The sequence below is a fragment of the Lepidochelys olivacea genome, assembly GCF_965140295.1.
Source record: "Lepidochelys olivacea isolate rLepOli2 genome assembly, chromosome: 7".
Classification (NCBI taxonomy): Eukaryota; Metazoa; Chordata; order Testudines; family Cheloniidae; genus Lepidochelys; species Lepidochelys olivacea.
The window spans coordinates 114,733,215-114,756,995 of NC_140417.1; the positions used below are offsets into that span (position 1 = coordinate 114,733,215).

Below are 23,781 nucleotides of genomic sequence, written 5' to 3' on the forward strand. Positions count from 1 at the left end.
AGTACAGATTCTAATTAGATGATATTCCATAATTAACCTGATGGTTTGTTGTAGAAAAATATAAACCTTCTCCACAAACCTGACCATGCAACCTCTACCCCAGCCCCTTCTAGCCCTTAGGGTGAATGTTCAGAACCAGAAACTGAACAAAAATTTGCTAAGTGGCACTGCAGAATAATAATGCATCTAAGTCACTGGTCTGGCCAATAAGCCAGAAAATTTCTGGAAGAGAGGCTGGTTTTCGAACAAATAAAGATTATTTTGGCTGAATTCTTTATCTTTTAGATTGTGACATGTGATATTAGAAAAAAGCTTCCTCTTTTAGATACGCCTATCACCAATCTGATTCCCTTTTGGAAAGAAGACACGTTGATTACTTGTACTGAAAGCTCACAAGCCTTAGAGACTAGGTCTTGCTCCATTTTCTTTCCTGTGTTACTGTGAAATCATAGGCATCTCAAAATGTAATTGTCATTGGGAATCATCATTGAGCCAGTGTGTTTCTAGTGGGGTCCTGCAGGGATTGGTCCTTGGTCCTTTGCAATTTAATGTTTTTGTCAATGACGTAGAAGAAAATATATGGTCATCACTGATAAAGTTAGCATATGAAACAAAAATTGGGGCAGTGGTAAATAATGAAGGGGACAGTCACTCATACAGAGCGATCTAAATGGGTAAGTGAGATGCTCCAACAATATGTGTTTTAATACTACTAAATGTAAATGTATACAAATAGGAACAAAGAATGTAGGCCATATTTGCAGGATGGGCGACTCTACCCTGGGAAACTGGTAATTCCTAAGTCAAAACTGCATGCTTTTCTAAAAGATCTTCTGTAGGAATTATTTTGGGGAAGTTCTATGGTCCTTTATGGCCTTGGAATCTATGAATCTTTGAGGGGAGTTCAGTTTCCAAATGTGGATCTCACTACTGTAGTGTTTCTACCAGAGACGGAAAGGCAAATGCGTTTTGAGAGAACCTGAATAATGGCAAAAATGGAATGCCGTCTTTACTTTAAGTGGCTAAGTTACCATTTGATAAGTGGCTAAGTTACCAGTTAATCAATGGCTACAGCTCAGCTGCATCTCTTTGTATCTATGATCCATTTTTTCTTCACAGATAAAGTATAAGGAAAGTTATGAGAAGACCAAGGGTAAATTGATTGGAGTGAAAGACGTGAAAGCAGACTCACAGATGGCGCATTCTCTCCACATGTCCAAGTTACAGAGTGATCTGGAGTATAAGAAGGCATCTGAGGACACAAAGTCTCAGTTTCATGTCTCCATGGATATGATAAACCTTGTCCATGCCAAAAGGGCCCAGAATTTGATCACAGACAGAGGATATAAGACAACCCTGCATTGTTTCACTGCTCTGCCTACTGACTTGAAAGTGGAATGGGCCAAGAAGGCCTATGGTTTGCAAAGTGATGTAAGTTCACCATCTCATACATTGCATAACTGTTTTATTCAGCTCTTTCAGACCATTAGGACTTAAATGAATTTCTATAGCTCATTAATTAAAATCTAGGTTTATACATTTAGGACCAGAAAAATATACCTTATATATTCACAAAATCCATTTAGCTCATAAGAACACTTGAATCAATGGAACTTTTTGTCATGGACAAATGTTTTTTTGGATCTGAAAATGGAGTCCTTAGAATCAGCACTTATTTGCCCAGTTCGGTATGTCAAGTCTTTTGTATAGCATCTTTTAGACATTAATGAACGCTCAGGACTCTCCCGTGAGGTTTATTATTCACCATTTGCAAACAGGTAAATTGAGGTAGAAAGAGGCTAAGTAATTTGCCCAAGATGATGACAGAATCAATTACAGAACCCAAGAGTCCAGTCTCTGCTTTAACCACTTGAGACACTGCCTCCTTTTATGGGAAGGTGATATGTGTTTGTTGTAAGATAGACTTGCCTCTTTAATGAGTGAGGCTGGGATTTTTCATAGGCACCTAAGGGAATTAGGTGTCCAAATCTCCTCAATTTGGTGTGAATTGTGTGCCTAACTCCCTTAGGCTCATTGAAAATTGCAGCACTGATGACTGGCTATTTTTTTGCCTGGGGGCGGGATGGTGAGGAGTGGAGGCTTGATCTCTCCTTGTAATTGGTGAGTAGAAAAATGTCACCAGTGTTAGGGAAAAAGTGTTCATTTAAACACCCTTCACTGTTCAAGGTCCTTGGACGATATCAGCTGAGACCATTTCCTGTCATTGTGACATTTTAAGTGTTACAAGAAATTCTCTGAAACAGATCTATACCCTCAGAATCCTCATTGTCTCTGCAGTGTCCTTTTAAACAAAGAATATCCAGGAAGATACTGCATACGATGAAACAAACCTACCTTTTGTATTCAGAGTAAGAATTGAAGACGACATTGAGGGAACAGGCCAACCTTTTTAAAAGATTGCCTTGCAAAGCTTGCAGCAGAACTGATAATAGATGGTTATACTGCCGCCTCTCTCGGTAATTTTTTGTTTTACCTGCAATTACGCAGACGTGGATAAAACAAAAGCACGCACTAATTTGGCTCAGTTGGTGTTCCTGATACGTCTGAATCCTCTAATGGCACTTTAAATGTATGAACAACAATGGGGCATTTTTTTCCCTTTGTCAGAACCAATACAGAGCAGATTTGAACTGGATGAAAGGAGTTGGATGGATAGCTACTGGGTCATTAAATGTGGAGCAAGCTAAGAAGGCAGGAGAACTCATTAGCGAGGTGAGATTTCATGACAGCATGTAACAGAACTTGCTGCATAATGTGTGCAAAATGTCTGTATAAAATTAAAATAATTTCCACTCAAAGGGGAAAGAAAAAGGCATACCACATGAAAGCCCTCAAAACCGGGAATAGGACTGGTAATTAGAGGGAAACCAGATACCAAACACACACCAGTAGGAGTCCATCTAGCCTTTGCAAAAACAAAGCAGGTGACAAATGATATTATGAATAATAATGACAGGTTTCAGAGTAGCAGCCGTGTTAGTCTGTATTCGCAAAAAGAAAAGGAGGACTTGTGGCACCTTAGAGACTAACCAATTTATTAGAGCATAAGCTTTCGTGAGCTACAGCTCACTTCCTCAGATGCATATCGTGGAAACTGCAGCAGGCTTTATATATACACAGAGAATATGAAACAATACCTCCTCCCACCCCACTGTCCTGCTGGTAATAGCTTATCTAAAGTGATTTCCAGCACAAATCCAGGTTTTCTCACCCTCCACCCCCCCACACAAATTCACTCTCCTGCTGGTGATAGCCCATCCAAAGTGACAACTCTTTACACAATGTGCATGACAATCAAGCTGGGCTATTTCCTGCATAAATCCAGGTTCTCACATCCCCCCACCCCCATACACACAGAAACTCACTCTCCTGCTGGTAATAGCTCATCCAAACTGACCACTCTTCAAGTTAAAATCCAAGTTAAACCAGAACATCTGGGGGGGGGGGGGGTAGGAAAAAACAAGAGGAAACAGGCTACCTTGCATAATGACTTAGCCACTCCAAGTCTCTATTTAAGCCTAAATTAATAGTATCCAATTTGCAAATGAATTCCAATTCAGCAGTTTCTCGCTGGAGTCTGGATTTGAAGTTTTTTTGTCGCGATCACAGACATGAAGGTCGCTATCTTAAAACAAAAAAACTTCAAATCCAGACTCCAGCGAGAAACTGCTGAATTGGAATTCATTTGCAAATTGGATACTATTAATTTAGGCTTAAATAGAGACTTGGAGTGGCTAAGTCATTATGCAAGGTAGCCTGTTTCCTCTTGTTTTTTCCTACCCCCCCCCCCCCAGATGTTCTGGTTTAACTTGGATTTTAACTTGAAGAGTGGTCAGTTTGGATGAGCTATTACCAGCAGGAGAGTGAGTTTCTGTGTGTATGGGGGTGGGGGGATGTGAGAACCTGGATTTATGCAGGAAATAGCCCAGCTTGATTGTCATGCACATTGTGTAAAGAGTTGTCACTTTGGATGGGCTATCACCAGCAGGAGAGTGAATTTGTGTGGGGGGGTGGAGGGTGAGAAAACCTGGATTTGTGCTGGAAATCACTTTAGATAAGCTATTACCAGCAGGACAGTGGGGTGGGAGGAGGTATTGTTTCATATTCTCTGTGTATATATAAAGCCTGCTGCAGTTTCCACGATATGCATCTGAGGAAGTGAGCTGTAGCTCACGAAAGCTTATGCTCTAATAAATTGGTTAGTCTCTAAGGTGCCACAAGTCCTCCTTTTCTTTTTATGAATAATAATGGCAGTCAAACAGTGCTCAATTGCTTCCTACTAGCCTACCTTTTTAATGAAGCAAAACAGGAGAGATGATGAAAAGATGCACTTACTGCACCCAGAGCCTCCTTTTGAAGACGTTCTTTCTTGCTCTCTTTTTCATATATATTCACATTGGACATGGACATCTATGTGGATCTCTCTTGATCCAGCTGTCTGTCTCTGTGGATTCTGATCCTTATTATCCTCGTGACTTCCACATTACCCACTCAAAAAGAATGCTCTTTAGATGAGCTTGAGACTACTTTGTGCCTGTTTTTGTGGTCCTTCAAAGGAGGCACTGGCAGAATTAGTTCAGTAGTTTGCAGGTTTCTGAAGGAGGGCCTGTTGACCAAATCTTTGTCAGTAGAAAACAGAAAGACTTACAACATGTTAGATAGCCATGGGTAAAACCAGTGGTGAGCTGGAGCCAGTTCGCACAGGTTCGCTGGAACCAGTTGTTAAATTTAGAAGCCCTTTTAGAACCGGTTGTCCGGACAACCAGTTCTGAAAGGGCTTCTAAATTTAACAACCGGCCAAAAGTGGCACCGTAGGCGCCGATTCCATGGATGATCCGGGGCTGGAGCACCAACGGGGAAAATTTGGGGGGGTGCAGAGCACCCACTAGCAGCTCCCCGCCCCACCCTGTGCCTGGCCCCAGCTCACTTCACCTCCGCTCCTCCTCTGCGTCCTCCCCTGAACGCATCGCCCCGCTCTGCTTCTCCCTCCCCCCAGTTTCCCGCGAATCAGCTGTTCGCGCGGGAAGCCGGGGAGGGCTGAGAAGCAAGCGGCAGCTTCGCGCTCAGGCCCAGAGAGGCGGAGGCGGAGCGAAGGTAAGCTGGGGCGGGGGGCCATGAGGAGGGCCACCTGTGCTGCAGCAGGTAACCGGGGTGGGGGGCGCACGCAGGGGAACTGCTCCCCACCCCAGCTCGCCTCTGCCTCCCTGGGCCTGAGCGCGAAGCTGCCGCTTGCTTCTCAGCCCTCCCAGCTTCCCGTGCGAACAGCTGATTTGCGGGAAGCCGGGGCGGGGGGAGGGAGAGGGGAGAGAAGCAGAGCGGGGCGGTGCATTCAGGGGAGGAGGCAGAGGTGAGCAGGGGCCAGCTCCCAGGAAGCATCCGGCAGGCCCCTCTGGCTCCTGGGCGCGGGGCGGGGAGCTGCTGAGCACCCACCAAATTTTCCCTGTGGGTGCTCTAGCCCCGGAGCACCCACTGAGTTGGTGCCTAAGGCAGCACTTTTGATGTGATCAGTGGGGGGAGAAGCCGCTCCCCCTGCTCCCCCTCAGCTATGCTACCCCGCCCCTAGGAGCCAGAGGGACCTGCCGGATGCTTCCTGGGAGCTGCCCCAGGTAAGCACCGCTGGGACTCCCCACCTTGCCCCGCGGCAGGTCTCTCTGGCTCTTAGGGGCGGGGCGGGGTGGGCACCCACTTCGGTGGCCCACAAGACCCCCCTGCCCGGTTCTGGGGGCGTCAAGGAATGCAGGGGGTTGGATGGGGCAGGAGTCCCGGGGGGCAGGGGTGGGCCACGAGGGAACCGGTTGTTAAGATTCTGGCAGCTCATCACTGGGTAAAACCTAGAGGGGTCACCTGTCCACACATTGAGAATAAAGATGCACCAAATAATTTAGCTTTGCAGTTATCCTTTAGCATGTGTTGCATCCTAAGTGCTGGCATTATTGATATATTTCCATGTAATCGTCTGCAGTAAGAGAAAACAGACTTTTAAAAGACAGCTGACCACGTATTCGGCCGGCTCCGCTAAAGCCAGTGGCACTCTGCCTGTTTATACGAGCTGGAAATCTGGCCCACAAACTTCTAAATGATGCAGATGTCACAAAAATCCGCATTTCGTTGTCACTAACTGGACACCACCGTCAGTTGGGAGGCTAGTGTTTCAGTAGGATATGAAGGCTGAACCCCTTGAAGTGGTCCGTGTAGGTGAGGTGTGGCCCATGCTGGCAGGAGACTATAGCAAAGTTGCGTTCCTACTTCCTATGTTGTGTCTGTCCGTTCTTCGAATACAGAACCTCAGACTCCAAGACTGTTAATCGGGCCCGTTTTATGAATGCTCAATAACATTGTTTGTTTATTTAAAAGTCTGGCTGCATCTGGCAAGATGGGATTAAAAAGCATCTCCAAGAGCAATATCTCTCAGCACTTAATTAAATGAATTTCTAGTCAATTATTCTGCAGATCTGTTTTCAGTTTTGGGACAAATTCTGAGACGTCCAAAACCACCTTCATCTCCATTTAAAGTCTGTACATCTTAGAGGTCGTTCATCACTTAAGGATTTGGCCCTGGAGCCTAAAAATTGTGTTACAGGATGTAGCAGGGATAGGGATTTAGACTCGGACATTGAAATCTGAGCAGTTTCTAAAAGAGCCACAAATGCCCCACTCACGCAGCCGGACTCTATGTGGCGTGGAGATAAGAATGAAGCTGGAAGTAGTACAGCCTAGTGCAGGAAGAGTGGCTGCTGATTTGACTGCTACACATGTGTGGCCTTTAAGGATTGGGCCATATGGACAAAGTGTAAGCTTGACCATATGCAGCCTTCATTTTAATTATTTATATTTTAAGACCTCTCAGAAGATACTATGGGCCCTTTCAAATAAGCGGAATTAATCTCAGCACCTGTAAAATATGCAGCAATAATTAAACCCAGTATTAGTGATTTTACTTCAATTTGCCGTGCTTAGGTGTTAGCAGGAAATATAAAACTTCCAACAATAAGTGTAATCACTGCCATTTTTTAGCGCAGTTCGAGTGGGTACCATTTCTTGCTTAAAGGAACTATAAATAAAAAATGTAATCAACTGTACTGTGTTTGAAGCCATTTAAAAAATGCTTTCTTACGTGGGTCCCAGAGTATTCTAGTAGGCATAATCTGATTTTGAAATGTTTCCTTTATATTTAGGTAGAAATACTTTAATATTAATCGGCAAATGGCTATTGTTAAATTGAAACAAATATTAATCGGAAAGTACCTAGGACATAAAGATGAGGAAAGAGGAATAATAATTATGTTCACAAATTCACTCTAATCTCAAGCAACCTATGATTTTTCCCTTTCAAATAGCATGAAAGAGCAGCACAAAATTCACAGCTTTGATCTTTTTCTGCTCAACAGAAGAAGTACCGTCAGCATCCATGTGCTTTGAAGTTTACCAGTATTAAAGACACTCCTGAGATGATCCAGGCTAGAATTAGTTATAACCAGGCTGTGGATGTAAGTTATAATGTATATGCATTAAGATTATAAGAGTGGTATCCTCTTTGAACAACCTGACTGAAGAACTGGTTTTCTCTTTCTCTCTCTAAGATTATTCTTGGGAACCACGAAGCTTCTATGTTCTAGTGAGGTGCACCTTACAAAGGGCATGATTTTTACTTAGTATGGAAGTCTTCTATGCACAGAGCTCCCATTGAAGTCAATGGGACTTCCACACACAGAAGGCTTTCTATACAAAAATATTTTGCATGAATATGATTTGGGAGTGGGACTGACCTGCCTTCCTTATTTAGAAATTTTTGACCTTTTGAGGTCTAGCAAAGAAAAAAAAACATTTCTGTGGTTACTATTTTCAAACCCAAATGTTTGAAATTTTAGTTTCTGTTGAGACTTTAGAAATGGAATGTGAAGTGACGTGACAAGACTGAAAAAATAAATTAATAATTTTAAGCTGTCATCCTGCTGAGAGAGAAATCCAGGAGGACGAACCTAAAAGGGAAGAATAGAAGCTATTTTGCCTTTATTTTTAATAGCAGGACTATTTGAAACTGTTGTAGACTTAACTGAGATAATGTGGAAGTGAATGGTAAAGTCACCCAACAAAGACAAGTTTCAGCCAAGAGAGAATGTTTTATTGAGGAGAAAAAACACTTGTGAAAATAGGTATTTTTAAAATCAAGAAAAAGATGACAGAGCTTTGTGTAATGCAAATGCTAATGTGATATTCCAGTACCTTTGCCTTTGGTAGACTTAATAAAATTCAAAGTCCTTAATACTAAAGCAGAGTAAATATGAGTTAGTACTCAGCATCGGCGCAATGTTACAGTTACTCCATGTTTGGAGCTGTCACTGGCTTTCCACTCGGGAGCATCTACAGAACTGGGCCCCTCTACATCAATGAACAGCAGCAGAGTAGAGTATTTGAGAAGCATAGGGGTGCAGTCTAATGGGTCTCAAGCTGTGGACACCCTAAACACTAGAACAGACAGAACAGTCTATAGGGAAGGCAAGCAGATTGAAAGAGAAGATGGTCCATGAGAGGATCTTGCATTTACGAAATGGTCAAAAGCAGTCAAAATGTTGGACAACTGTACTAGTCCTCCCAGTAGCTACATTGTAAATCTAAATGCAAGAAGAAACTGAGAGGTAAAGTGAAAAAATCTTTCAGAAGATGTATCTGCACACAAAAGGTTTAGATATACTAAAACACGTATTGTATGCCAAGTATCAGTTAGTTATTTAGAATACGTGCCTTGGTAGCAGATGTAGTAACAACTGCAGTGTTATCCTGTGGGATTGACTACCCAAACTTTCAATAGTCTGTAATTGTCCCATTTTATTCTATAAAAGAGGGGATGGTAAGATGACTGTCTCCATATGCATTTACTTAGGGTTGACAATCATTTTAAAAAGGCATGCCAATGGATCCACAGTGTTTTCAGTGGGAATTGTAGGTGGCTCAACCCCTCATAGTTGCAAGTCCTTAATGAATAGCCTGTTAATAATTAGCTATCTCTTTAGTCACATATGAAATTGATAACAGTTTTTTTAATATTAAGAAATCTAGGGTCTTACACTGGTTTTATACCCATGTGACTTCAGTTGAGTTACTCCCAGTTTACCCTGCTTGAGAGAAGTATCAGGCCCCAACTCTTTTCAAGACCTCTCGATTAATACAATTGCCTGTATTTATTCGTACTGCTGTTGCTTTTCTGTATTCTTTGCTTTTCATAAATTCAGGCCTTATCATTTTTATCTGAACCTGTGATCAGATGTGTAGTGAGTGTTCTATTTGAAATTTTTCTGCATTTCAGAGGCTGTACAAGGAGCACGGAGAGAACGTAAAGCATCATTATACACAAACAGCAGATCTTCCTGAAATCCTTCAGGCTAAATTAAATGCTTTGAATATCAGTGAGGTGAGGATATCAGAATCTGGCCTTTAATGTTTCAGAAGAAAAGTGAAAAACACCCCTAGAGTATCTTGCTAATTTTACAGTACTCTGCTATGTACTTCCTGTCTCTCATATATGATCATTCTATGGCCCTATTATCCTCTTGGTAAAATAAGAAATCAAATGTGATTGGATATTTTTATAAAATACATGCTCTAGGAATTACTTTGGGGAAATTCTCTGGCCTGTGTTATACATGAGATCAGACTAAATGATCACAATAGTCTTTTCTAGCCTTGGAATCTATAAATCTATAAGTCAGACCACTAGACAGATTAGAAATGAACAACCGAGAAAGTGAATTACAGCCCCATTACTGAGATTTGTGTTCTGTTGTACATCTGTCTTGTATTGATAGCTTTATTTATACCAGCCCCATCTGTCTGAATAAAATGAAGCAAACACAATGATGCTTCTATTATAACAACAAAGGTGCAACGTCAACCTGCTGTGTAGTAAATGAATTTAAATGCTGTTCAATATTTCCAAACAGACTCACTACAAAGAATCCTGGAGCAAGATAAGAGATGGTGGATATAAACTGAAATTGGATGCCATTCCCTTCCAGGCAGCAAAGACTTCAAGTGAAATCATAAGTGATGTAAGTGAAATCACTGCTAATTTTGTCCAGTATAAAATACCAACTACTCCAGACTGTTTCTGTAGATGTGTGTCAGTGTTCATGGAAACAGTATTTCCATCCTACATGCTGAGAGGGATCTGCCCCATGCTCCATTCAACTCTTGGCCTCCCTTCTGAGACTAAGACCCAATGAGGTGTCATTGGTGACTGAGGGCTTTCAAATACGGAATTGTACTGAGATGACCAACTCATTTCAGATATACACTGAACAGCCATAAGGGTTGTTGACTGCTTTCAGTCATTACCAACCTAAACTACATCTGAAGCAGAAATCTATAGGTAAGAAAGAGATTTCAGAACCAAACTTTAATTTCTTAAAACACATAGTCCTCTGAAATGGATTTTTTACTGAAAAAATAGGTATAGCAGGCTTTATGTATATAAAAGACTATGCCAACATAGTCATATACAGAGAAATGCATTCGGAAAGAATGTCATATCCATCATATGATAGCATGTGGTGGGACCCATGTTGCTTTCTAAATATCTACATTTGTATATTCTTCTAAATAAGTCAAGATACTGAAAGATGTGTACTGACGAGGCTCCCTCAGCATTCACTTCAGATTTATTCAGGATTCATATCTTAACACTTGGCAAAACATAACATGTCTTAGCAGGTGTAACTAGAATTTATAGTCCAAAGATTTACAACTGCTTCGTCAGAGAATTCTTTACATCGTCTATGACTTGTGTCGAAAAGGGGAATAGACTTCTTGTTCATTCAATTCATTTGTTCAATTACTGTTTAAAAAAAAAAAAGCAAGGCTCAATGTTGGTCAGAAACTCACCTCTTTTGTTACTGGGCCCTTATCAAACTTCTGTTATTTTTTCCACTTCAGTACAAATATAAGGAGGCATTTGAGAAAATGAAAGGACAGATGGTTGGCTCACAGGGCTTGGAAGATGATCTTAACATTGCTCACTCAGTGCATGCAGCTTTGCTACAAAGTGATGTAAGTACAAGGATCTGGGAATGAACATGTAGAAACACTTTTCTAATGACCATGAAAAACAGACTTAGCTAGGCATAGGTTCTTTAGCATATTACTCAAGTCTTCCTTTACACTGGCTAAATACTTTATATTAATTGCATGATTATTCTTTTACATTAAACACATTATTATTAATCTGAGTGTAAAATAGCCCTACACTGCATTCTCTGTACAGGCCTCTTATGCCATGCAACTGTTTCCAGATATACAGTATGTTATTCTAGGTATATATATCACCAAGGGACAATTAGAAATGGTTAAGAAGAATTATCAGCTTTCATGTAAGGATTTAAACTATATAATTTGGAGATCTAACTTTTACATTGAGTATTTTCTACTCACTGTACTCTATTGAGCCTATATGTTGAATGAACATATGGAATTTCAGGTTGCTTCTTTTGTCATACATTCAGTATATTGTCCTGGTCTTGAAAGGTGCTGAGCACCACAACTCTCATTGACTTCTTATGAGAATTGTGGCTACCCAGTGCCACTCAGGATCAGACTCTACGGCCCTGATCCAGCAAAGTGCTTAAGCACTTGTATGAGTTTAAGCACATGAGTAGTCTTATTGAAGTCAATACTGCTAGTCACATGCTTAATAGTTTTATTCATTGGGGGCACTCAAGGCAACTAGCACTTATTGAAGTAGATAGGAATGTTTCCATGAACTTCAACAATTGTTGGATTGGGTTTGTACTGGAATGCTTTGTTGTATCAAGGTGAGAACATCATATTTTTTGTTGTAAGCCCAACAATGGATATTAGTTCTCATGATGTGAAAACCTAAAAAGGTCAGCTTGGAGCAGATTTTAATAAAATAATAATTATTGTATAAAGAACCATCTGCACCACCCATCAAGTTTATTAAATCATTTTGATTAGCACCAAAAACTCTGAATGTTTATCTGAACCTCCTGAGTCAGCATAAGTCATCTAGAAATTTCGTGAGAATAAGATTTCTCTGAATTTTTCTACTATTTCATCTTCTTTTTCTGGGCAGAAGTAAGTAGTGCAAAGACTCCTGTGAAAATATTTTTAAAAATGTCTCAAAGGTTACACAAGTATGTTAGAACTTTAAAATTATTTTGCGTGAAGGTCCGGGCTGATTCTGGTTTTCTCTAAAAGGTTCAGATATTGCTCTATAGGTTTATTATCATGAAATATCTTGAAGGTTTTGTCAGTGCTTTGTAAAAATTAATTAGTTTTTAAAAATCAACTGCGAGATTTGCAATTTTACCAATAACTTATTTCTTTAGCTTTAATTATATTCAGCCTTAAAAGGACTCCAAATATAGATAACAGTGCAGTTATTTAAAACTAATGTGGATGACTACTCTTTTTTGGCCAAAAATTGACTGCCATATAATCTAATTTCATGTATACTTAAATTGGGCTGGGGAATTTATTAAAATAAGAGAATGATTTGTAAGGGAAATTGGAGGAATGTGGAGTCTATCCCTTTAGGCAGAGCTGGAATTTTAAGCCATACCTCAGTCTATAAAGTGATCCATTTATTTTTGTAACAGGTAAAATACAAAAAAGGTTTTGAGCATATGAAGACCCAGTTCCATCTGCCACTGGATATGGTAAACTTAGTGCATGCCCGAAAAGCCCAGGCATTGGTCAGCGATCAGGAATATAGAAAACTATTTCACCAGTACACCTCTGTGACGGATGATGTGAGATTGCAGTGTGCTAAGAACGCTTATAAACTCCAGAGTGAGGTAAATGAAAGTCATCCCAGTGCCATTATCCTATTGGGTCTGACACATGATAGTTATATTCCAGACCATTACATCCACAGATATATATATTTGAGCAGCAATTGTGGAGTAAACAGTGACTGTTCTCCCTTGATTACATTGATGAATGAGGCATGTATCAGTCTGGTACTTGGGCAGTAATGGGTTACAGTAGAAGGAATTCTGCCATGAGTGAGATGGCATTTTAAAGGCCCTGTTGATTGTGTAAACTGTTGCCCTGTGGCATTTGACCTGCTATGCATCTAAATGTAATTGGTGCCTATATTCAGAAGAAGGCTGCATGCAGTTTTAAAAAGTCTGTTTCATAAGAGACCTGTAAACTGTAGCCTCAGACTAAATCTACATGATCAGTGGAGTTCTAATAAGGACAAATTTGGCCCACTTTGTAATCTTGAGCTACACAATTCTTTACAAATCCAGGGCCTAAGCCGCCACAGGCAGTGTTGTGCCTCAGAAAGACACCTCTGTATGCCCCTATAGATCAGTTTTACACCTTTAAGATCATTTGAGCTGTCTTGTTATAACCTAGGCTTCTCACTCAGATAATCTGTAAAATGTTAGATTGTGTCTACCTGGGTGCCGAGGGGGCATCTTAAATACAAACTTGTAATTACTTTTCTTTGGTTTCCCATAGAATTTATACCGGTCTGACATGAACTTTATGAGAGGAGTTGGCTGTATTACTCCAGGGGCCCTAGAGATTGAAGGGAAGAAGAAAGCTTCTGAACTCATCAGTGAGGTAACAAAAGAGGGTTTTGATTTCTCCACTACAAACAAGAATTTGCCAGATGTGTGTCTATTAAACTGGGTTGGCAAAGTGACTCATTGGATTAATGGTAGGCTCCCTTCCCCCTTTATTTGATCACATCATTAATGTCCTGATTTCAGATGGGTGAACCTGATGGAGTTCAAGGTTTTGCAGACCTCATTAACTATTTTCACAATCTTTTCCTCCTGTGTTCTGAACGCATGTGGTTGGTATTTTTAAGATACATTATTTTATATAAAAAAGTGTCTTTCCAGCTAAGAGGAAACCTGTGCCCTCTATTACACATAGTAACATTCCCCAAAAGCTAGGCTGGCACACTGAAGTGACCTGTACATTCAATTGTTCCCTGCCCCCACTCTGCTCCTTTTTCAGTTTCTCTGTGTTTTGCATTCTGCATACTCAGAATTCTGTTTTCCACCCTATTTTCCCATTTGATTTTTCCTTCTCCGCTCTTTCCTGGCTGTCCACCTTGCTAGTTTCTCCAAAGCAAAAGATGAATCCAGTGACCATGTTCAAATACGTTTGGAACTAGGCAAAATGAGTCTGCACATCTCTAGCCCTACTCCGATGAATAGACCAGGTGCTTTGATCTTTGTGATGAGCTCTGGTGTTTGTTCATAATTTTCACTTACCTCCTCAAAGTATGTGAAACCTCAACTTTTCCAAGGGCTTGAAAGTGGAAAGTTCAACTGCAGCAACTAGGGATTGAGCCTTTGGCAAGGAAACTCTGATTTCAGTAGTCAGGAAGAGGTAAAATAATAAAATTTCTACATTAAGTTTGGCAGCATACTGATTTAAACCATACAATATTCCCTATCTGTTCTTCATTGTCACTAATGAGACATGAATGCACCAGATTAATGGGAGCAATTGATAAACTGGCCTAATGGTTAATAGATGAACATTCTTTACAAAGCACCATTTTAAGCACAGGAAGTAAAACCAAAGCACTAGTATTAGGGAGACAGGTCCCTTATCTGACAAGACAATTTAGTGCTTCTGTTCATTTTTCTTTGTGTGTGAACTCAGAGTAAATATCGTCAGCAGCCACATTCCTTCAAGTATACATCGGTGACAGACTCTCCTGGCCTCCTTCATGCAAAATTCAGCAACATGATTGCTAATGAGGTAGGCTCTAGTAACGTGGATCAGAAAATGCGCTTTTTAAAATGCAGTGAGCTGGGGAAGGAGGAGTGGGAGGGAGAGAACCTCATTCTGAGAAACATAATACATCAAAAGGAAAGAAGGCATCATTGATTTGTGCTTTGGCACAGTTAGATCATATTTTATTATTTCCGGACAAACATTTAGTATCATTTTGTCAATGAGATCTCTCCTTTAAAACTTCATAGGTAGCCTCCATTTGAGATGAAGTCCTGTAATCAGGTTTTTCTACTTGAAAGCAAGCAAAATGCAAAGAAGGTAGATTCTAGTACATTTTTGACGAGGTTCATTTGCATAGTACTGAATAAGCAACATTAGAGCCCACCTAATGCTATCTGAGAACAAGAACCTCTTTCTCATTTTTGAAAAATTCACCATGACCTGGCAAACATGCCAATTTCAGGAACAATCCAACCACCTCAAAGTTCACCCCTCATTGAGACCCTCTTACCTAATATCTGCTTATGGAATTTCTGATAGAACTAACAGTTCTGAAATATTTTCCTTGATATTTGGAACAATCCCTTCACTCAAAAAAACCAAAACCAAACCTAATTCTAAAACAACAAAATCCCCCAACACACCTATATAGTTGCAGTAAGCTTTGGTATATTTCTTTTATACTTTTATTCTAGCAAAATATGTAAGGCTGTGCACTGTTGTTATATTATTTAAACATTATAGAAAATTAATGGCAATTATATTCTCGAATCTCTTTCCTAGCGCCTGTATAAAGCAGCTGGAGAAGACATTCTGCATCACTGCACACTAACCCTAGGTCTGCCTGAGTTTTCACGGGCAAGAATAAATGCAGCTAATCTCAGTGATGTAAGTGTTTGTTTTTTGCCCTTACATATATTTGGATTTACCTTGAGGAACAGTTCTGCACTGGCAGGGGTTTAGGACTAGATGAACTATTGGATATATTCTATTTCTGTTTTCTCTGATTTGATTGCATGTACACTTGTGGCCATTACATGTACACAGATGTGAGTAAAATAAATCTACATAAAGAATAAGCTGCATGTGTTTGTTTGAGATAATAAGATCTTCTATAGATAATAAAAAATCCTTTGGTAGTGAGAAATTGACTCACTAACTGTACAACAAACGTAAGAGGGTTTCTTTGTTCGTTCTTTCATGCATTTAAAAATGAAACAGAGAAATCTACATGTGCCTTTCCCACTGTAGGCAAAGTACAGAGAGTCTTGGCATAATCTGTGTGCTCAAGGCTACAAGCTGACAATGGAAGCAATCCCTTTCCAGACCGCCAAGGCCTCCAGAGAAATTGCCAGTGATGTGAGTTGAATGATTCAACCTTCCATCTTGCCTAATTTCTGTTAACTTCATGTTAAACAATGTCTAAGGCAGATTTTACTGAATTAAAGCAACCCCATAACCATGTGAGACGAGTGTGAGACAGAATATATTACATATGAATGTGATTCTTTGTGTGATTTTTTTTTTTTAAAGAAGAGTCACAGCTAATTAGAAACCAAACCCAGTCAAAGATTTGGGAAACATCCAGTGATTTTAAGTATGGTGCAAGGTAGGGAAATTCTTCCCCTCTCCAATCTATCTAGATCTTCAGCCCCAAACTTTCAAAGCATCCACTAATTATGGGTGTCTGCCTGTTTTTGGACACCCACCTTGGGCCTGACTTTCCGAAGTACAGAGCACTTACAACTCATACCGAAGTCACAAGAAGCTGTGATTTCAGATCCTCCAGAAATCAGGTCATAAACATCTCAAGTTGGGTGCTGAAAATTAGTGGACTCTCCTGCAAATATACGTCTCAGTAACTTCCCAGGCAAGGAATACATATGTCCCTCTTTAGAATTTTCTCTGGTTTGGATTATCATTTTCAGACTATATTAGGACATGGTGCTATTTTATCATTAGGCATTTTTAAGTCCTTTCATTTCCCACGAGGGATTTTGTAAACAAATTATAAGAATCACCTATAATTAAAATGAAATATAAATATTTGATATTGCATAGCATTGAGCTGCATATTTTGTTATGTCTAGGGGAATAAAATCTGAATGCTTTAAACACGTGTATACATTTCACGAAGTAGCTATACTTAGCGATGATATAGTGCTTCTGGCTGCAGCCTCAGATCTGCAATTCCATAATAAAATTACGTCCACTTACAGCAGGACTGAATTTGCCTCTTCATCTTCAAAGCACTTTATAAACATTAGCTACTGTAATTTAATCCCCTCAATTCCCCTGCATGGTAGATAAGTATTATTATTCCATTTAGACTACATTATAACCTTTTCAGGCCAGTCCTGGACCTTCTCTTTAAAAGTTCCCTGCACACTGTTGATGCTATATAAATAACTACAACAACAATAATCCTTGCCATTTCACAGAGAGGATAAATGCACAATCAAAGAGGGAATCATAGTCAGAGCTAGAATGAGAATTTACTCGTTTCTGGTGCTTATTCCTATGCTCAGACCTGTACCCTACACTCCTCTCTCAAATCAGTTTATGGTCCAGCAACAGTTGATTGCAAAAACTGGATGGAGGTTGTAAAGGTGAAGGATACAGTGTGTACAATGTTTCTCGTTTGGATAGATTTTGCATTCTCTTTTGGCCTCTTTTTGCATTCTCTTTTGGCCTCTTACAATTGATATCTAAAAAAAGGAAGTTCACAGGAGTTAAAATAACACACAATCTGAAGTTAAGCACCTTCTCCTTTTATTTTCAGTGTCAATACAAACACAACTTTGTGATGGAAAGAGGAAAGCACATCGGTGCCAGAAGCATTGTGGATGACACCAGGTTGCTACACTGCTTCCATGCTGGGAAGTTGCAAAGCGAACAGGAGTATAAGAAAGGGTCCCAGGAGATCTGGTCTCAGTACCATCTGCCCATGGACATGGTGAATCTAGTCCATGCTAGGAAGGCCCAGGCCTTAGTGAGCGAGCAAGATTATAGGAAAAGACTCCATGTGTATACAGCACTCCCTGAAGACTTGAAGATGCAGTGGGCAAAGAGAGCCCACATGCTACAGAGTGAGGTAAAGACAGAACCCTCTTGTTAATTGCAAACAGATTTAGAAACAGCAAAACTTACCACTGACACAAACCACAAGTTGATGCCAAACACTCTGAAAATGCGTCTGCAAACTTCTGCACGTGCATTTACAGAATGTTTGATCACATGTACAACTAGATCCACATCTTCCCCAGGCATAAATGTACACTGGGAAGGAGGTTGCGTATTCAGAGATTCATTTGCAAGTGTCAGTTGTGGAGGCTCTTTTGCAAATGGAGACCGTAATATCAATGGCCCAATTTTCAAACAGGAGTCAGCTCAGCTACTAATTGTGTAGGTACAAATTTACACATGCAAATGGCTTGTTTCATGCAGATTTTGCACACCATTATGTTATGTAAATGATAAACTCTACACAGGCAAAACCCATGCTCCATTTGCACTTGCACGTACTATTGTTCACATATGCCACTGAAAGTACTCAAAAATTGTGTGCACAGGTGACTGCGTATATAAATTTGCCTGCATGCAAATAGCCACATTTTGGCAGTTTGGCCACAAAGCTTTTCTGTAATTGATAACTGCACATCATAAAGCTCCTTTGGCTGCATTTTTGTTGCATGGGAAAAGAGAGGTTGAACGATACAGTGTAAGAATGAAGCTTGTGATGTTGATCTAATTCTTAATACATCTTCAGGGAACTGACTGTTGGCTGAACTCCAGATTTTATTGAGGTCAAATGATAGGACATTTGTTAGAGTCAATTGATCTGGATGAAGAAATATTAGTAAACAGTCCATTTATGAGAGTGTCTGAGCAGCAATCAAAGCTCTGAAGAGCTTGCATCTTGCTTTCTTACTTACTGTACCTACAATGTAACATCCAAATTGTACTCTTCTTCGCAACAAAAGGCACCTTGAAAGAGTCTTATGCACCTCATCTCTTCTGATGAAAGCCACGATCCTACTGAAGGATCCCTCTTGGATTTGCCTCTCTATGTTATAAATGTATCCAATTGTCTTTGTTCTTTGTTAGAATGGAAAGAAAGCAAAAGATTTGCCAGTGGAAATGGAGGATCCCAATGTAAAAGAGAGCGATTAGCAGGGGGCTTAGTTTTGTGTTGAGGGGGGAACCGTAGATTCCTTTCCTCTCTGCTTTGACAGTAGCACAGAGTTTACACAGACATTAACCACTAGGGAATACATTGGGGAAAAAGCAGGCATTGCCAACTTCTTTTGGGTCAGGAGTGTATTGCTGAAAGTTTCATCAAGTCCCTCAAAATGTTCCCCTGCAATGAGCAACATATCATATTTCTTGCATAAAATACTCTTTGGTTTCTGCTCAACCTGTCCATCAATTCCATATGCCTCCTCCTTCTACTGCCCCAAAAACCTCACTCAGTTTCTTGTGCTCCCCTTCCCAAATCCATCAGTCCTTCCACCCCTACCTTCCAGTCCTGTCCTCCTGACTCACCATGCTTACCAACCCCCTCAGTGTATAATCAAGACTCCTGTTGTCGGCTCCTTCTGTCTGACAGCTGGTCCTCATATCTGCAGTTGTGATGGTGACTGGGTTGTTCTTCAGCCTCTTGCTGTGTTTGGTTAGGTGGGGAAAGGATCCTATCTGGTGAGGGGCTGGATGATCAGTGGGGAATAAGTCCCTTTCAGTTCTTGAGGTGTGTGGATCCTGTATAGAGGAGTTCTGTAGTGGTGCAGAGGTGTACAATGGTTTCAAGAGCCTGGCTGGAGTACCCTTGTGCTCTGTTGCTTCCCTGCCATTGAAATGGCATTTGGCGGGCTGTTGCAGGCTGCCTGCCTTACACCGGTCCTTTGCTACCTTTTCATCCAATCCCCTCTTGTGCCCCGAAATCACATCAGGGACCAAATGGCACACAGAGCCTTGATACAGAGGAACTATGATAACCTGTGCATTACGTTACAGAAAAGTAACATTTCCATGGTCTAAACCCGTCAAACTTTACACGGTAAACTGCTACTGGAGTTCATCAGAGTTTCTCTGGTAGGGACTGAGTAAAGAATTGATAAGGACCTTGGGATTTGGCCCCATGTGATTAGAAACGTTATGAGTAAGCTAGAAAAATAATCAAGATGATTTGACGAGGGATGTCACCCAAATAGTCTAGGAGCTTATCAGACGAGACAACAGATTTTACCATCCCATCTACCACCCAGTAAGAATAAAAATTCTGCACTTATACAGCACCTGTCACCTGAGAAGCTAAGATAAGTTTGATTGCTTTGCAACCCTCCTTTGAAATAAGTAATTGCTGTTCTCTGCATTTTAAATATGGAGAGCTGGAGGCATGGCACTGTTCAATGATTTGGTCAAAGTCACAAAATGGGTCACTTGCAGAGTCTGGAGGAGAACCTCAAGGTTTTTTGTTCGTCTTCCACTTGCTTTAACAATTGGCCCTATTCATTTTGTTAGCCCATTCTCTTTGCAGATGGGGCTCTAAAACATATAGAGCAGAGAACTGCTGTCCTCTTACAAAGTCAGGCTAATTACAAAACATGCACTGGATAAAATAATTAGTATTGCTGAGGTGAACTTACTTCAGAAAATTATTTTAAAAAGGGATCTTTTGCATCCCATACAAACAGGTTATTTCTGCTTTGAATCATGCTAATTCACTTGTGAGGCCTCCTCTCATGACTTGCATATGATTCATTATTTAATTCCTGGTGGAATGAACAAATGCAAACAGTTTGGTTTTATGATGTGATATATGCATGGAGAATGAAAAAGTCGAAACATTTAATATGAATCTGGGAGTCACAGCTGTGGATACAAAACTGAGAAAAGCTAACCATTTTCATTTTTAACAGTCTCGCTATAAATCAGACCTGAACTTCATGAAAGGGGTTGGTTGGTTGGCTCTAAGATCTCCACAGATAGAAAATGTAAAGAAGGCTGGAGAGCTCATCAGTGAGGTACTGATAAATTTTTCATGGGATTTGGAATTGTTTACCATCAAGGCTCCTCCTTACATGACACTTACGAATGTAGCTTATCATTTCCTTTTGATGTGGGAGCCTGTTTATACAAAGTGTAAGTTACCAAAGAGCAGTATGGGAGATGAGAGTCCACTTGTGACACTCGTGGCATATTTTCTATTCCAACGGACATGCTTGTCTAAAAATAAAATATGCAAACAAATAAATGCAGTAAACACCAGTACAAAATGTTAAGTGGATGAGCTCCAGTTTTTAAAATTGCATGTTATTGTGCATAACATCATCAGGAGGTTGATTTAGCCTAACCAGCATCTTTTATTACTGCAGAAACTCTGTGTAGCATTCCTAACTAGAGTACATGAGATCTGTATATAAGAAGAGAGTTTGTTAGAGCAAACTCCTGTTTGCAAAAAGAAAAGAAACTTTTATTTGTGCACACTGCAGTGGCATCTTGGAACCACATTTGCCAGCATTCAAATAAGGGTTGGCACTAAAGCAAAAACACTTTGTTTTTAACACCATGGTTTCAGGATAGTGATTTTTTTTTTTTGGTCATTTTGTTCCTGTTGTCACATATGCAAAATTCTCATTGATCACTATTTAATAGAAGCCTCTTGTTTTTTTCACTTGCAGGCAAAGTATCGTCAGAAGCCAGAGAGTATGAAGTTCACCACAGTGGTTGACTCTCCAGACCTGATCCATGCTAAGCACAGCTACATCCAGTGCAGTGACGTATGTTTCCTTTTACTGTAATGGACCTTAACTTTTTGTTACATTGTAGTGCATCAATTGGTTTTTCTCAACAATGCTGCCAGCAACAGTCCTCACGCTGAATACTTTTTGATTTCACAGAGGCTGTACAGGTCTGGAGACTCTGATGCAATGCACAGATACACCCTACCTCCTGACCACCCAGATTTTATCAGAGCCCGTCTGAATGCACTTCATATCAGTGATGTAAGTGACAGATCATTTCATTTCAGGCGGTAGACTTTGTAATAAACTGGACTGCTTCATCAAGGAAAACAGGCTTTAGGAAGTTTTCCTATAGATACAGAAGTTAAGGTGCCCTTTGGTGAGTCTGACTGAAAATGAAAAAGCCAGAGGACAACAGAGACATACCTGAGCCATTGATATTTTAAAGCTGTGGAGATAACTGCGAATCAAATGGATGTAATGTTTGAGGATGAGGACAAAACTCTGCACACTGTGATAAAGAAAAATGACTCCTGGGGTTCCAGATCAAAGGACCCATGTAATATTAAGACTCACAGTGGCAACGAAAAGCTTTGAGAGATTAAATAAAAAAAAATCAGACAGGAAATGACTGCGATGTCGCAAACAACCTGCACCCAGCAGTTACTAAACATAAAGGGGCATTGTGGGTACAAGTTCAGCATCGGGGCAGATGTCATTGTTGGGGAGAGAATAAGGATCATCGGATTCACATTGCAGCAGGTAGTCTTATAAAACCCACACTAATAATGACCGACTGAAGGCTATTGAGGGGCCTCAGTCCAATTCTAGGTGAACAGGTGTCCACACGTGAAGAACAACCATCCCGGTTTCCACATGTGAACTTCCTGGTTGGAATTCTCAGCAGAGAAGCAAGGGGCAGATGAGGTCTAGAGACTGAACCAGGATTAGGGCACATTAGTGGGCCTTACACTGCCACCTCCCTTCTTGTAACTGTTCAGAACCTTCCCTGGCTCAATCTGCTGTCTTGCTAAAACACCACCTTCACTTGCAAAACATGAGAAATGGGTTAATGTATTTTAGAACTTGAAATGTATATTGGTGATGTGCTCAGGTGTAAAACAGACACCAGAAAAACTAGACTACAGCCTCAGAGGGTGCAGGTGAATAAAATTAGAAAGGGAAAAAATAGAAGTGTCAGCTGAGACTTAAAAAAATCAGATACAGCAGTTTATGTAGCCAGCAAATAGGATTTGACACTACATCCTAGCCACTCTGAAAGCTATTGTATAAATTCCACTTGGGCAAGAACCAGAACTAGAGCACTTTCACTTTGAGAATGCATTTCACAGCCTCAAAGTCATATCCAATGTGTTACAGGCAGATGTTATTCCAGATGAGTTAATGAAACCACATGTAACATGAGACTGAAACAGAGGACATTAGAAAAGGTTGAAATGACTAGTTACTGAAACTCTGGTATGGAAATTCTGAAGACACAAAACCCCAGGCTCTGCAAGTGGATGCATCAAAAGACAGAATAAGGGCAATATTGATGCAGTACTGATGTGGCTGATGCATCAAAGTCGCTAATATAAACTAAATAAAATAAAAACCAATCCATGTGCAAATGCAAAAAGAAATCTTGATGGTTGTATTTAGACATGAGAGTTTTCATCATTGTGTTTAATAGGAAAGAAACTGAAGTGCCATAGAATCTGATCACAAATCTTTGGAGATTGGTATCCAGATTCATCATGACAATGAATTCTTTAGAATAAAACATGTATTACAGCAGCCACAAAATTAGATTTAATAAACTGACTGTTTTCTCCTCTTCTTTTTAACACAGAAAATGTATAAAACAGCTTGGGAACAGACAAGGGCAGCTGGCTATGATTTTAGGTTGGATGCCATCCCATTCCAGACAGCTAAAGCTTCAAGAGAAATTGCGAGTGATGTAAGAAGTGTTTGGTTTACAAAATACAATCCTACAAAACCATTAAACCCTGACATAAAAAAGCGGGTTGTGGAGGCCAGTTTGGGTGAGGTGGTTATGTCGTCAAACCAGATGTTTGTGCAGAACTGAGTTAGAAGTTTTCCACTAGGAATGCCGTTTAATAATATACCGTCCTTGACGGGAGTATTTTTGAAGCACCCAGTCACGGGGGGTAGATTTCTGATGATATAGTACTGTGAATTGGGTACAAGATTTTGATTAGTCAAATCAAGTCAGGCCACTTATTAGATTGAGTGTGAATGCACAAGACATTGGGTCTTTCAACACATAGGCAAG

At 40.3% G+C, this 23,781-nt stretch overlaps 1 protein-coding gene across 1 annotated transcript in view; it reads left to right on the forward strand.

Annotated features, from left to right (window-relative positions):
- The window catches only part of NRAP (nebulin related anchoring protein), a gene marked incomplete at its 5' end in the record, with an annotated part of 59,795 nt that overhangs the window by 33,906 nt on the left and 2,108 nt on the right, over nucleotides 1-23,781 (forward strand). Inside the window, 16 exons of the mRNA XM_084633832.1 lie at nucleotides 1,120-1,431; nucleotides 2,629-2,733; nucleotides 7,410-7,508; nucleotides 9,326-9,430; nucleotides 9,960-10,067; nucleotides 10,951-11,064; nucleotides 12,633-12,830; nucleotides 13,504-13,608; nucleotides 14,668-14,766; nucleotides 15,526-15,630; nucleotides 15,994-16,101; nucleotides 17,525-17,836; nucleotides 20,661-20,765; nucleotides 21,423-21,521; nucleotides 21,642-21,746; nucleotides 23,338-23,445. Coding sequence (XP_084489958.1) covers nucleotides 1,120-1,431; nucleotides 2,629-2,733; nucleotides 7,410-7,508; nucleotides 9,326-9,430; nucleotides 9,960-10,067; nucleotides 10,951-11,064; nucleotides 12,633-12,830; nucleotides 13,504-13,608; nucleotides 14,668-14,766; nucleotides 15,526-15,630; nucleotides 15,994-16,101; nucleotides 17,525-17,836; nucleotides 20,661-20,765; nucleotides 21,423-21,521; nucleotides 21,642-21,746; nucleotides 23,338-23,445 — 2,187 coding nt within the window. The remainder of the gene's footprint in view (nucleotides 1-1,119; nucleotides 1,432-2,628; nucleotides 2,734-7,409; nucleotides 7,509-9,325; nucleotides 9,431-9,959; nucleotides 10,068-10,950; nucleotides 11,065-12,632; nucleotides 12,831-13,503; nucleotides 13,609-14,667; nucleotides 14,767-15,525; nucleotides 15,631-15,993; nucleotides 16,102-17,524; nucleotides 17,837-20,660; nucleotides 20,766-21,422; nucleotides 21,522-21,641; nucleotides 21,747-23,337; nucleotides 23,446-23,781) is intronic.